General features: G+C 37.3%; 1 protein-coding gene across 1 annotated transcript in view; it reads right to left on the bottom strand.

Annotated features, from left to right (window-relative positions):
• The window catches only part of INTS8 (integrator complex subunit 8), a 62,010-nt gene extending 57,528 nt beyond the window's left edge, over positions 1–4,482 (bottom strand). The window contains exons 1-2 of the mRNA XM_074269185.1: positions 4,158–4,482; positions 472–646 (exon numbers count right to left, since the gene is read on the bottom strand). Coding sequence (XP_074125286.1) covers positions 472–646; positions 4,158–4,287 — 305 coding nt within the window. The 5' untranslated portion in view covers positions 4,288–4,482. The remainder of the gene's footprint in view (positions 1–471; positions 647–4,157) is intronic.
• Positions 4,483–16,364: the final 11,882 nt, after the last annotated feature.

Here is a 16,364-nt window from a genome sequence, read left to right on the forward strand (position 1 = left end):
TCCCAAACTTCAGTGGTTTTATGTAGCTGTTTTCAGAGATTCTTCTAGGGATCTGTAAATTTCTGTAAATTTTTCCAAGGTAGTATGATATAAGGAGAGATGTGTTTACTACTCTCCTGGCTTGGGCTTTGGCCTAAGAGTGACCACAAGCACGCTTTCTGCCCTGGAACGCTCAAGTTCTAGTGTTTCTCCTCACTCTGGAACTGCCACCCAGGAATGCCATTTGAATCTAAGTTATGGGCAAAGCAACAGAGTCCTGCCTCTGATGCAGCCAAGAGAACTCTGTAATCTGCTCCTGACTACTTATTCCACCACCTCACTGTGGGCTGAGAGTTCTTTAAATTTAATTAAAAATAGAAATCAAAATAAATGTTCACTTTAAGTGCCAAACACTATATAAAAAAAAAAAAAAAAAAAAAAAGGAATACCACAAAATAGTGCTTTAGAAAAATTCAGTGTGAAGTTGCATACCTTTTCTCTAGTATGTCTAAATCCCATTTCAAATGTGCAGCAACTTTAAGAGCAAGAAGTTTTAAAATTCGATTTCTCTTGTTATCGGCTGGAGGCTGAACTTGGTTCTGTTCATTAATTGAAGGTTTAGAAGCTTGTTCCAAAAACTGAACTATAAGCTGAACTGGTGCAGGATCTAAGTTAAAAATAAAAGCAGATGCAGTTTTAACTGTGGGAATTTGAAATTCAACAATCCAATCAACAATGTTTATCCAGGATCTAGCATAACCCACTAACAAATAAATAAGTTCTGTGCTATGAGATAGAGCAGGGAGAAATGAAGAATGTGTTTCAACAAGTGAAAGGTGAAAAAGGATGATTTTTTAATAGTCCTAGGCATTCAGCCAAATATGGCATATGCCATAGGTTGCTACAGACACCTCTTGGTTAGGTAACACTAATCAAATAGCATAGATTTTTTCCCCTCTCTATATCAGGGGTTCTCAAACTACGGCCAGCAGGCCAGATACAGCCGCTGAAGACTTTTATGTGGCCTGCAGGGTTATGGCAAATGGGCTGAGGGGCAGAGACAGAGTATGAGTTTTTGTTTTTACTATAGTTCAGCCCTCCAACAGTCTGAGGGACAGTGAACTGGCCCCCTATTTAAAAAGTTTAAGGACCACTGCTCTAAATCATCACATATAGAATCTGAGCTTTACAGAACAAAAGTGGGTGGTACTACCCAAGTAAATCATTCTACTTGTGATAGAACAGGCTTCAATGATGATAAATGTCATATTAGGAGGGGAAATATTTTTTTTTTTTTTAAAGTCTGAATTAGTTAAGAAAGAATACCTTTCAGGATTAAGTTATGTATCTGTTGAATGGAGTATCTAGCCCACCTAAACCATGCCCAACATAAGAATGATAAACATGTTTATTGAATATGCTAATGAGTACCACTTGACCCCTTAAAGCAAAAACTAACATTACAACTATAACATTAGTTGTCACCTGATTTAATATTCATTCTTCTCATCTATGTCTAAGACTTCTCTAAGGCATTTGCCCATTTATAAAGTGGAAGCATTGATCTCTATTTTTCTCAGATAGTTCTAAAAATCTGTAAGATTATTGCATTTTGTTCCCATAACCACCCTGGGAGACAGATGGGCCTGACATTATACCCATTTGAGAGACAAAGGGAAGCAGAAACAGATTAGGTAAAACTATTAAAATGGAAAGCCAGGCCTGGAAACAAAGTCTAATTCTCAGGATAATATTTTATATCCCTTCAAGTACTCTTCAAATAAACAAATACATGAAGCAAGAAATCCTTAACATTCTCATACAAAACAACAGCAACTATAATGCTTACTTGTTTTATCATTTACAAAGTTCTTTCTTCTCTCTGTGAGGTGTGCAAACTGAGTACTGGAACCCAGGTTTTACAGATGAAACAGCTTCACAGGATTCCCCTTCACACAGTGTTTGTTTTGGGACCAGAAGCCACTCTTTGCCTTTTCTACTACATCACACTACTGAAACAATTATATTCCTACTTTCAAATAATTTATCCAAGGCATGCTGGAAGGGTAGGTTTCATTGATATCTCTGGGCTCCAAAAACCCAGAACAGGCTCCACTCTCCAATAAGCTCAATTAAAGTAGAACCATGTTGTGGTGATTCCTTTTCCCCTTCTCTCTTCCAACCCAGCTTGCCAATCAACCAAGGACACAGAAGAATAATGAACTGCTTCAGACCTCTAGCTGAAGTCCCACTTGAGAAGTCAACTTGAGGCACAAGTCTCTCACATTTTTTAGATCCACCCAGCAGACAAGGGGACACCAAAGACAATTATTCCAGGAAGAGCAGTTGGACTTGACCACAGAGAGATCTAGAGCTGAAGGTTCTTAATCTTTTCTGGTTAAGAGTTTTCTGGGTAATAGATCAGTAAGTCAATAAGCACATATTAAGCCACTATGTGCAAGACACTGTGCTAAGCTCTGAGAATACACAAAAGACAGGTAAAAGATTGTTCCTAGCTTCAATGAGCTCATAATATAATATGAAGTTTATGCACTCCTCAGAATAATGTTCGTGACAGCATAAAATACATACAATTATGAAAAACCGGGAACCTATGTGGTTAAGTGAATGGTCAGGAAGACCTGATTTCAAATATGGTCTCAGACACTAGCTGGACAAGTTACTTAATCTTGCCACAGTTTCCTCATTGGTAAAAATGAGCTGGAGAATGAAATGGCAGAGCATACACACCAACAATTACTAAGGAAACTATTTATTCTTCATCCCTGAAATATTACTCCCACTCAAGCTTATGGGCTTCCTAACATCTATCCATGGATCTCCTTAGGGAATCTGCGAACCTCAGGGGAAGAACCCCTGATTTAGAGGGAGCACGATTTAAAAAGCACACTTCTTTTTAAAAAAGCTAATTCAATAAGGGGGAGGATTTTAAAACAAAGACAAATACTGTAAATGGTATTAGGAACAAAATAAAGTATCAATTTCACAATTTTTATAAAAAGTCTGTAACTGTATCAAAGGTATCTGATGAAAATGTTTAAAAGGAAGTAGCAAGAGTACAAATTTGATTTTGATTTGACAATAACCTTCCTATTACAATTATCTAAAAGTAAAACAGATTATCTCTGGCTGAACCTACTCAGCAACATCTCAAGGCAAAACAAAAAACCCACTGATTACTTGCCTGCTTGGCATGAATTGGTGGCATTATGTGAATAATACTTTCAAGGCAAGAAAAGATGTTCTTTATTTTGTTCCTAATACCATCTACAGTATTGTCATTGTTTTAAAATCCTCCCCCTTATTGAGTTAGCTTTTTAAAAAAGAAGTGTGCTTTTTAAATCGTGCTCCCTCTAAATCAGGGGTTCTTCCCCTGAGGTTCACAGCTTCCCCAAGGAGTGGTGGATTGTGTAGTAAGGGAGTACAAGGAAAGAAAAAGCGATATATTAAGGTGGTTTATTTTCACTAGGAGAAAAGGAAGTATGTGCAGAAGATGGAGTAAATGAGTAATTTAAAGATGGTATATATCATAGGGGCTAAATTTTTTTTAAAATAATAGCTTTTTATTTTTCAAAATACATGCAAAAATAGTTTTCAACATTCACTCTTGCAAAACCTTGTGTTCCATATTTTTCTCCCTTCCTCCCCCAGAGATAAGGAATCCAATATAGGTCAAACATGTGCAATTCTTCTAAATACAGTACCAGATTTATCATGCTGCACAAGAAAAATCAGATCAAAAGGGGGAAAAAAGCGAGGAAAAAAAACAAGTAAACAACAATAAAAAAAAAAAAAAGGTGAAAATACTATGTCGTGAGCCACATTTAGTCGGCTGGGGTTAATTTCTAAGAAAAAGCAAATGTGTTTGGTAGGGGTTAATTTCAAAAGGAAAAATGGAGAGGTACGCAGTAAGGGGAGATTTTAAGGGAAGAAAAGATGCGTATAGGATAATTTCAAGGCGAGAAAAGGAGGCGGGTCTGGGTCCCTGGGCTGGAGTGCGCGCGTGCGCGAGTGTGTGTTTGCGTGCGCACGAGCAGGGACAGAGAGGCGTTTCTCCCCGCCCCCCTTCTTGTCAGGGAGCCAGCAAAACAAGCAAAGGCAAGGCCCAAAGGTTCCCCGGGGCTCTCCCAATGCTGTCTCCGCAAATGGGTTCTTACCCGGGCAGGGCTTACGCAGATGCTTCTCCAGAAGCGATTCCTCCAGCAGGAACTCAAACCAGCAAGTCTGGGGCGGGGTGCAGGGCCGGCTGGAGGTGGCCGCCTCCCGATCCGCCGCCTCCGCACTCATCCTGCCACCGCCGCCCCCTCCGCCGGCCGGGCCGGGCCCGCTTCCCGGATCCAACCTGAGGCTGTAAAGCGGACCTGCAGCGGGGTGACACGGTATGGGGGCCACAGAGCGGGCCACCCAAATGCCAGCCGCGCTGCTAACCCAAGCTAACAAAATGGCGGCAGGCGCGGCGTCGTGTAACGAGTCCTGTTCTCCGCCCCCTCCTCCAGAGCTCGGACCAATAGGCTTGCAGATCTGGAAAGAGGGCGTGACCACTCCTCGACCCCCGCCTTCCCAGGAGGGTATTGAAAGAAGACTGGAAGGAAAGGAAGGAGGGAGCGGAGAGAGGTGGGTGTGATGGAAACTGACCAGGCAAATCCTAGGCCTAGTCCTTGAAATGGAAAGAAGCCCGTGGCTCCTGCAGGACTCCCACTGAAACTGCATTTATTTTGGAGATTTAGGAAGCCTGGCAAGGCCAGCTCTCAAACTAAACTACAAAGCAGTTATTAACTCAATGCGGTGCTGATGAAGAAATAGACCAGTCAGTGAGTGAAACAGATCAGACAAATTCAACATAAAGGAGGAGGAAGAAAAGAGCAAGCATTTGTAAAGTAGTACAAGCTGCCTTACGTAAATACCTCTTTTAATCCTCACGACAGTGCTGAGTGAGGTAGGTTATGATGTTTTCCAGTTGCACGATGAGGCAGACAGGCCCAGAGTCACACAGAGACTTGAATGTGGACTGAGGACTTTGTAGTTCTCCAGGGCTAGTGAATCTCTAGTCACCTCACCAGCTAGTTGCATTTATTATTCTAGTACTGAATAAATGAAAAACCAGAGCTCGGGAGATAATGATTCACAAACTGACAAAAACTGCTTGGAAAATTGGATAGGATAATGGAAAGAATTAGATTTAGAACCGTTATGCTGGATGAATTTGAGAATATTGTTAAGTGGAGAGGATGTTAAGTAACAATAGATAGGTCAGAGCAGAAATTAGTGAGTCCTGAGGCTAGTGGGAGATCAGAGATATCAACTCACTGGATTTAGAAGGCTATTGAAGTTATTTAGCTGAGCAAGTCAGCCTGTTTTTAAACTCATCTTTAGAATGGGACAATAGCTTCCTCAGGGTTTCTGTGAGGAAAATGGTTTGTAAATGATAAAGCAACCCATAAATGTTATTATCATCTTGTAATTATATAATCAATTGATATTTTTCTTCATTATTTTGAAGAGGACCAGTGTCATCCCAGAGAGATATCTTGATATCTTGACATTGGAGTGCATTGGATTTAAGTGAGGGATAGTTGCACAAAGTCTTTGGGCTGACTCTTTCTTCTAGAGTCATCAAAGTCCAGTGGCAAGACAAGATAACTGGTGATGGTTCCAACCCAGGAAATAGTGGATTGCCTTAGCATCTTTGATGTCTGACCAAACTCTAAAGAAATGGAGAGAAGCCTGTTTCAGCTGCCTTTATGACTGTTGAAATAGGTTCTCCTCCTCCCATTTGGGCAGGAAGCCTTTATGTACTTGAGGTAGACATCTCTTTGGTTTAGGCTTTCTGCCAAGATGGTCTACAGGGTTGTGGTCACTGCCAGTACTACAGCCCACTGGGTGAGAATTGGTTGAAAGTGGACACCAAAAGTAAATGAACAGTCCTGAGAAAGGTACATCAAGTCCTCATCCTAGAAGTGCTAGTTCTTCCTGAATACTTCAGAAACTTGAGAATGGTGCTAAATTTTCTGACTAAAGTTCCTCAGGCCTAGATGAGCTCATAAGACACCACTGCCATATCATTTCTTTTCTGATCTAACTAGAGAACAATTGAGCAGTGGGACACACATACCCACAATAATTTGGAAATCACCTGGGACCCTGGGTCAATCTCCTTCATTGGCTAGAAGTAAATGTGGGACTGTTCAAATCAGGAACTCATACCCCCCAATTTAACTTGAAAGTATTAAAAATATACCTCATTTCCATCATAGGCACTTATATAGGGAAAATGTTTTTAGTAGGGGGTCTAAAAATTAAGTACAGGTAATTACAAATTGTTGAAAAGTTAGTTCATCACAAAATTTTGCAAGGATGAATGTTAAAAACAATGTGTTTTGAAAATAAAAAGCTAATATTAAAATTTTTCCCTATACAAGTAAAAGTTAAACCACAGGTCTAGAATCTATTTCCTTGCAAATTATTGAGATGAGATATCTTAGTTCTTTCCAGTTTAAAAACTGGCTATTCTATGAATTTGTCACTGTCACAAAGTGAGGAACTTTTTGGTGACAGTGAGGAAGGGGAATTAGGATTGGGAGTTGGGGAAGGACATCATAACTCTGAATTTTTTAGTATGCAGTAGAGCATGTTGTGGTTTATTTAACATTTATTAAAGAGAATCTGAAAACCCTGGAAGATACTTTTGGGTCTGAAATATGCCTAATAAGTTAAACTGTATCATTTACAAAATTAGGAGAATCAACACACACACACACACACACACACACACACACACACACACACACACACACTCCCTTAAGTGGCATAGTGAATAGAGCTATAGGCCTGAAGTCAGGAAGAATCATCTTCCTGAGCTCAAAGCTAATCTCAGACACTAGCTTTGTAACCTTAGTAACCCTGGACAAGTTAACTTCATTCTGCCTCTGTTTTCTGATCTGTAAAATTACCCGAAGAAGGAAATGGCAAATCACTCCAATGTCTAGCTAAGAAAACCCCAAATGAGATCACAGTGAGTCAGGACTGAAATGACTGAATAACAACATACATTAAAAACACACTATATTTATAGATTAGATAAAGAGATAAAGAAAAACTGAAGTGCTTTATACAGTTTATCAGGTTTAAACTATTAAAGTTAAAACTGTACTAATTGGGAGATACTATACTTGTTCCTGCTACTCATATTTGAGGTCTTATTTAAAATTGATGGAAGATAGTTTTTCCCACATTGACTTTTGCAAACCTTTTGTTCTAAATTTCCCCCTCCTTCCTCCTACTCCCTCCCCAGCTGGCAGGTAGTCCAATACATGTTAAATATGATGAAATACATGTTAGATCCGATATGTGTATACATATTTATACAGTTATCTTGTTGCACAAGAAAAATCAGATCAAGAAGGACGAAAAAGAAAAACTGAGAAAGAAAAAAAAATACAAGCAATTAACAATGAGAGAGAATTTATACTGTGATCCACACTCAGTTCCTGTAGTCCTCTCTCTGGTTATAGATGACCCTCTTCATTACTAGATCATTGGAATTGGGCATCAATTATCTCATTGTTGGAGTCAACGTTCATCAGAATTGATTGTCCTATAATACTGATATTGCCATGTACAATGATCTCCTGGTTCTGTTCATTTCACTTAGCATCAGTTTATGTAGGTCTCTCTAAGCCTCTCTGAAATCATCCTGCTGGTCTTTTCTTACAGAACAACAGTATTCCATAGCATTCATATACCATAATTTATTCAGCCATTCTCCAATTGATAGGCATCCACTCAGTTTCCAGTTTTTTGCCACTACAAAAAGGGCTGCCACAAACATTTTTGCTCATGTGGGTCCCTTTTCCTCCTTTAAGATCTCTTTGGGATATAAGCCCAGTAGAACACTGCTGGATCAAAGAGTATGCACAGTTTGGTAATTTTTTGAACTTAGTTCTAAACTGCTTTCCAGAATGGTTAGATCCGTTCACAGTTCCACCAACAATGTATCAGTGTCCCAATTTTCCCACATCTCCGCCAATATTCGTCATTATCTTTTCCTGTCATTTTATTCAATCTGAGAGGTGTGTATTGATATCTCAGAGTTGTCTTAACTTGCATTTCTCTAATCAATAGTAATTTGGAGCATCTTTTCATGTGGCTACAAATAGTTTCAATTTCTTCATCTGAAAACTGTTTTTTCATATCATTTGACCATTTATCAATTGGAGAATAGTTTGAACTATTATAAATTTGAGTCATTTCTCTATATATTTTAGAAAGGAGGCCTTTATCAGATCCTTTGGATGTAAAAATGTTTTCCCAGTTTATTGCTTCTCTTCTATTCTTGTCTGCATTAGTTTTGTTTGTACAAAAACTTTTAAACTTAATAAAATTATCTATTTTATGATCAGTAATGATCTCTAGTTCTTCTTTGGTCACAGATTTCTTCCTCCTTCACAAATTTAAGAGGTAAACTATCCTATGTTCTTCTAGTTTGTTTATCTTATCATTCTTTATGTCTAGATCTGGAACCCATTTCAACCTTATCTTGGTATACAGTGTTAGGTGTGGTTCTATGTGTACTGAGAAAGATCTCTTTTTATGGAATAACAAATATTGCCATCTTGTGGCATTTCAGCATATTGTCATTAAGAACTTTTAAAGCCTTATTTTGTTTTTATAAAAAGAGTATAGGAAATCAGGCCTGAGACTAATAAAGTTACTGTATCCTAACACAGACTGTCACCCAACCACCAAAACTATAATTATAGTTTTTCTTCCCTTAAAAATGAAGAAAAGAAATAATCTAAACGTGAAAGAGACATCATAGTATAATGAAAATAATATTTTATTGGCATCAGAAGTATTGGGTTCAAATTCTGATTTTGCTCTTACTGCTTTTAGACTTTTAGTCATTTTATTTCTCTAGGCCTTCTCAACTATAGGGCTAGATGATAAGATCCATTCTAATTCTAAATCCTGTGATCTTATATCTGATAAATACTTTAAGATTACCAATTAAAACAGATCACTATAGAACTATGGTTTATATGGCTTCATATAGTGTCATATTGCTTGCCTTCCCAATGGATGAAGAAGGAGCTAGAAGGAAAAAGAATTTGGAATTCAAAATAACAAAATAATGATAAAAATATTACTGGGAAAGTCAATACATAATTCAAAAGTCATTTAATCATATGGATCTGGGTATCATCTACCTGGTCTCGTTAGATCAAAGCCTCATAAATTGTGGGTTGTGATCCCTTATGGAGTCGCATAACTGGAGAGGGTCATGAAAAATTTGGCAATAGCAAAAGGTTTCTGAACAATGATCAAAAATTAAAAATCAAAACATAATGAATCTTAGGCATTTCTGGAAGTGCTTGCTCATGATTCATTTTGTGACTTCACTGCAGTCTTGGTTCTAAACACATAACATGTGAATTTTGCATTGTGCATAAATTAATGCTGCCTTCAGAAACACCTCAATTCTGATTTGAGAAGAGGTCAAGCAAAAAGGGGTCATGAGTGGGAATAGTTTAAGAAACCCTATTCTAGACTAAGCTCCTTCATTGCAAAGAAATGATCCTAAGACTGCCTAACAAATCAAAATGCCTTTTGATTCCTAAGAATTTTGGATTGAAATGAATTGATGTCATACTCATATTTTTAATTGATCACTGGCTAATAAAGCATCTCCCCTCTCAGAAAAAGGAAGGAGAAAAAAAATCTGTAAAAGATAAAATTACATTTATATCTACTTTTCTCCCCTTTTTGATTCAGCTTGAAAGGCAATTCATAAATGATCTCCCTTTTTATCATAGACACTTATTTTGCCCTCACGTTCTCCGAATATACATATAAGTTGCTATAAATCTGATTTGAACTACATTATTATCTGTTTTTCCTATGAGTTCCTACAACACTTGTTGTCTATACTGTTTATGCGACATATAACTGTTAAAAAAAAAAAAAAACCCTCAACAAATGCTATTTGTGTTCAAGCCTTATCCTCATTAGTAAGCTCTTATGGGAAAGGAATCTGGTATGTCTGTCTTTGTAGTCAACCTAGAATATTTTGTCTCACACCGTAGGCCCCAATAATAGTAAACATTCTTTATTAAGTGACTAATCTGTGCCAGGCACTGTGCTAAGCTCTAGGACTATAAAGAAAGGTATGTCTTATACCTTCATGGTAGGAACTTATAATCTAAAGGGAGAAGACAACGCATAAAAAGAAGCTGAAAAGGGGATGTAGGAAGAGGTTTGCTCAAGAAGACTTGAGCAAAATGAAGTCCTTCAGCTCATGGTAGGAGAAGATATGAGTTACGGAGTTGATTTCATTCTTCAGAGTGAGAAATTTCTTGAGATCATGAAATCCAGAAGTAAAACCAGGTAGGAAGAATATTTGTTAAGTGAATCAATGAACAATAATTTGATGAAGTTTCTTTCTTAGCTGGGAAGATCAGTAAACACATGCTGCTCATTATGGTAAAATTAATGCTAAGTCCTCCATATTTTACAGGCTTCATTGCCTGACATTATACTATTTTCCTTTATAAACATCAGCCTAATAACAGATAACTTTTTCTTGTTACTACATCATCCAGGGGCCTCAATATATCTCTAATGTTCACAAGTTGAAAGGCTGCATTGATCCACTCTTGTCAGCTGGGCACCTCAAGAGTATGTTGTTTGTATTTGTTTGTTTTTTGTAAAACATAAAATTTTATGAGGTTAAAAAAAAAAGAGGTTTATGTAAAACATAGTTTTAAAATTGGGCAGGTAGGTGACACAAGTAGATAGAGCACCAGGCCTGAAGTCAAGAAGACTTCTCTTCCTGAAGTCAAATCTGGCTTTAGACACTCACCGACTATGTGATTCTGAGCTAGTTACTTAACCCTATTTGCTTCAGTTTCCTCATCTGTAAATTGAGAAGGAAATGGCAAACCCCTCCAGTATCTTTGCTAAGAAAACCTGGAATAGGTCATGAAGAGTCTGATATGATTGAAATGGTTAAATAACAAAACATAATATTTCAAAAAAAATCAAGACTTAATTTATTCCTTTCACTCGTTGTACTAGGATTTCTTTGACATGGAAAAATAATTGAAACATTGTCTTCTTTATGTTGAAGATAACCACTTCCATCAGAATACATCTTCAATTTACTACTCATCATTTACTACTCATCATTTGGTGGCCCGATCTTTCGAGGTAATTTTACTGAGGTAAGCTGGAAATTCTCCCTTTTATAAGTGTGGGCAGATTAAAACCAAAATCCCGGGAAGATAGTGGGGTTTAAACTGTGGGGAGCTGAAAGAGCTCTGGGAATTATTTGATCTGGGACGCTAGATGTAAATGGATTCTGTTTTTGGGCAGATATTTCCTAAAAGGGGAATATTTGTGGGACCTGACAGAGACGTCTGATCAGGTTGCGCTATAAAAGTGGAAATTTTCGGGCTTGTGTAGTGGTGAAAATGGGTCAACTCTTCTCTTCCATCCCTAAAGACTCACCTCTGGGATATCTCTTGAGAAACAGGAAAAATTAGGCATCAGGGATTTCAAATTAAAAAGTTTTATTCATTTCTACAACGAAGTATGGCCCCTTTATCAACTGGACAGTGAGGCCTGGCCTGTTAATGGATCTATTATTTTCTCTACTATTAGGGAATTAGATCTATATTGCAGAAGACATGGTAAATGGTCAGAAGTTGCATACGTGCAAGCTTTCTGGGCCCTCTACAGGGATCCCAAATCGCGGTTAACTTGCAGGATGTTTCTGCCTAAATTTACTGAGGTGGGACTGGGGAGAGACGCTGATCTCCTGCAAAACTTAATCCCAGAGCTGGACTCCGGGAATACTCTGATGCTTTGCCCTTCTCGGCTGAGAAGCAGCAACGCTTCCTCCTCACCCTGCTCCCTCCCGGCTCCTACTCAGGTTTCCCCTGCCCCAGAGCCTCCACCCTCCTACCCCTCTCATGCAGCCTGACTCTACCACAGCTGTGGCCCAGGACTCTGATTTAGCTATCTCTAAGCCTTGCCTCCCGAGAGAAATGGCCAGCTCTTTGGGGAAAATGCTTAGAGTGCAAAGGTCCCTCCTTTCTTGGGATTTTTCCCACATAATGGAACTTATTGGGGGGTTTACAGCCATTTCTTTTCCGAGTGATCTGTCCTGGGTAGATGTTATCTCTTCTTATCCCACAATACAGGAGATAAGAATGATTCGGGTGCTAACGCCAAGGTTTGTGGCTAACATGACTGGGAGGTACCAGATGGGGGTCCTTGCTATTATTCCCTTCGCAGATTCCGGGGGGAACTCTGAAGACGGGAGTGGGGACAAAGAAGAGGGGAGTGGGAACAGAGAGGAGAGGAGTGGTGATACAGAGATGAGGGATCATCTTTTAACCCATCCCATTGAAGGAATGGAAAAGGGGCTACCGCCCTCAACACATTTCACCAGAAATAAAAGCATGAAAAAAAACTATAGTTCAGTCTCTGCTCAGACTTTATTAGTTATTTCTCTGGAAGTAAATAGGACTCTTTTTTTTTTAGCATGAGTCCTTTGGAATCATTACTTGGATCATTGGAGCAAGTCTTGGATCATTGTCTTGAGTAGCTAAGTCTTTCACAGTTGATCATTGTTAAAATGTTGTAGTTAACGTATACAATGTTCTCTTGGTTCTGCTCTCTTCACTTTGCATCAATTCATATATGTCTCCCTATGTATTGTGTATTTCTCTTTTGGAAACACATGTCCTAGAAACCTCTTCATTCTGGAAGATCACTTTAGTCCTGGAATTCACAGATTAGAAGTACCCTCTGACTATATGCATACTCTGATACTCTGTGATCAGCAGTGTCTCTCCTGGGTCTATATCTATTATAAAAAAGAGAAAAGAACTCGCATGTGTAAAAATGTTTGTAGCAGTCCTTTTTGTGATGACAAGGAACTGGAAATTGAGTGGATGCCAATAAGTTGGAAAATGACTGAATAAGCTATTGTATATGAATATAATGGAATATTATTGTTCTATAAGAAATGATGAGCAGGCTGATTTCAGAAAAACCTGGAAAGACTAAACCTGGTGCTAAGTGAGGTGAATAGAACCAAAAAAACAACTCCTTTTCAGAAGGCTAAAGGTGTAAACTCCTAAAGGTGTAAAAGTAAAATAGAAGACTGGAAAAAAGAGATCAAGGATCTCTTTAATAATAAGGATCAAGATTAGAATTTATTAGAAATAAAAAAAAAAAAGTAGGCCTAGTAATCATTGATCTCAAAGTCAGACTTAAATGATTCAATCAAGAGAGAAATTTACATTATATCTCAGCCATAATAATGTTATTTTAAATGCATATTTACATATATGCAAATGCATCTGGATATAAGTATACATATGTGAGTATGTATGCATATAGATGGGTGGTTTTGTGTATATAAATATATGTATTATGTGGGCATTAATATATATATAAATATATTCAGGTTTAACTATAGCTTGCTTAGGGGAGGTGTGGAGGGATGAAAGGGCAAAAGAAGAATAAAGTACTACAGCAGAACAGAGGACAAAAGAATAACCTATGAGGAAGCAAAAATGGATAGTCATTAATATACCCTCTCCTATTATTATTATATATACTTCCTTGAAAGGGAAATTTATCATTACATGCTTTGAAGTCTCCCTTACATTCTGCTGGGCACACACCAATGTTTTCTTTTTTCTTTAAAAAAAATGTTTTTTAACTTTGTGGATGTCCATCAATTGGAGAATGGCTAAATAAGTTATTGTATATGAACATTATGGAATATTATTGTTATGTAAGAAATGATCAACGGGATAATTTCAGAGAGGCCTGGAGAGACTTACATGAACTGATGCTAAGTGAAATGAGTAGAATCAGGAAATCATTGTACATAACAACAGCAAGATTATATGATGATCAATTCTGATGGAAATTACTCTCTTCAACAATGAGATGATTCAATCCAGTTACAATGGTATTGTGATGAAGAGAGCCATCTGCATCCAGAGAGTGGACTGTGGGAATCGAGTGTGGATCACAACATATATTGTCACTCTTTTTGTTGTTGTGTGCTTACATTTTGCATTTTTCATCGTTTTTCCTTTTTGATCTTTTTTTTTTTCCTTGTATAGCATGATATTTGGAGAAAGATGTATAGAAGAATTGCACATGTATAACATATATTGGATTACTTGCCTTCAGGGGTGGGGTAGAAGGGAGGGAAAAATTTAGAACACAAGATTTTGTAAGAGTGAATATTGAAAATTATCCATGTATATCTTTTTTGCTGGTGGAGAGTCTTGTCTAAATATCGATGGCTGGTGACCAGGTGGTAGCTGCTGAAGGGTGAGATGACTTTGACAATTTCTTAAAATAAGACAGCAATGAAGTTTGCCTCATCAATTGACTTTTCCTTTTACTTGAACACTTAGAGGGCATTGTATGGTTAATAATGATGGAAATTTAATATTGTTATGTTTTACTACAATTAATGTAACTGATAAGATGTAATATGCCATGATATCTTTATCAAGTGAGAATGCCTCTATAATTGAGGTACAGAAAAATTAAAGGCTAATTAATAAATTAATCAAGGACATAAACTAGATGCAAAATACTTAATTTTAAAGGAGTGAAAAGCCTTGAAAAACTATGGCACTGTGAATTGGTAGTTAATATCTATCTAATATCACTATCATAAAAGTCTTATAACTCCCAATATAAACCTGATCGCATTATATTATTGTGTTGATTTGCCAAAATTTGGTCACATAATACAGACACAATCTATCTTGATTTTGCTTTTGCAGAAGTGCATATGATTTGGAATGCTGAATTGTGGGCATGTAATATTCACTTTGAAATTTGAAGAGGGGCCAAAATTAAAAATAAAGTTATTACCTGAATTTAAGAGCATCTTAAAATTTAAACTATTTTCACCTTTTAAACATTTCACATAATGCTTACTTAACTTATACCGAAATTGCCATGAGACTGAATCATGCATCAGTAATTGCTGTATGAGCAAAGCAGAATTGAAATAGTTCAAAAGAAATACAAGATGTGCAAATTTCTTAGATCACTACATTGCTGAGAAGAGGTATATATATCATAGTTGATAAGCATATAATTTCACTATTACTATGTAGAATGTTTTTGCTGGTTCTACTCACTCCATTCAGCATCAGTTCATGTAAGTTCAGGCTTTTCTGAAATTAGCCATTTAATTTTTCAACTGTCTCCTGGAGATCTCAAAATTAATGTCCTATAGGCATCTCAAATTTTACATATCTAAAACAGAACTCATTATCTTTTTGGTCAAACCCTATCTGACCCCTGTCATCTCATGAATCCAGACCCACAACTATGTTGCTTTTGATATTCATAAGAAAGATAGGGGGGCAGAAAGATTTGAGGAAAAGATCTGCATCCATTGCATCTAATGAGAGAACTATGGAACTGAATATGGATCTAACCATACAGAGTTAATGAAATATCTTCACAAAAGTAGCTTTTCTTTTTTTTTCTTTTATTTGTTTTTGCTGGGGCACTTGGGATTAAGTGACTTGCCTAGGGTCACACAGCTAGGAAATGTTAAGTGTCTGAGGCCAAATTTGAACTCAGGTTTTCTTGACTTCAGGACCAGTGCTCTATCCACTGTGCCATCCAGCTGCCCCAAAAGTAGCTTTTCTTATGAAGGAACAATATTAAATGTTTCATGTAAGCGGAAATTGAAGATACTTGCTGCAACATGTATGCATGATAAGTATTCTAAGCTGCCCCTTCAAGTTACAGTAAGTAAGCAGAGGGTGTAAGGAATATAATATCATTCACATCTGAAAAGAAATTGATTGATCTCATATTAAGGTTGGGTAAAAGTTGACTAAAAAAATTAAACCTTATAAATTAGCTTGGGTGTAGAAACTTACAATTGAGTTTAAAAAGTCATTTTTAGACTAACAACTTGAAGAGATGAGATTCAAGAGAGATAATTATCTCTCATGTATATGTTAAGATAACATAAATAAAATAACTTTCAACTTTTTATATCAAGTGAGGCATAAAATAAGGAGATTGTGCTTATTATAGTTATTTGCTACTCTAAGGAAGAAATGGTTCATACTGGGTCATATCAAAATTCATCATTGTAGTCTGCTTTTGCTAGTGACATGAATGACATGAAAGCAAATGGAGTCCCTCAGTATAACTAGCTTTGCAGATACTTGGGAGAAGGATAACTAATGGTGGATACTATTGCCAGACTCCACACTTCAAATACTATGGCAGTGATAGGGCCAGGAAAAGTTGCATATGAAAATTAACAAAAATTAATAACACTACTGACCAGGGAA

The sequence above is a fragment of the Sminthopsis crassicaudata genome, chromosome 1, assembly GCF_048593235.1.
Source record: "Sminthopsis crassicaudata isolate SCR6 chromosome 1, ASM4859323v1, whole genome shotgun sequence".
Classification (NCBI taxonomy): Eukaryota; Metazoa; Chordata; class Mammalia; order Dasyuromorphia; family Dasyuridae; genus Sminthopsis; species Sminthopsis crassicaudata.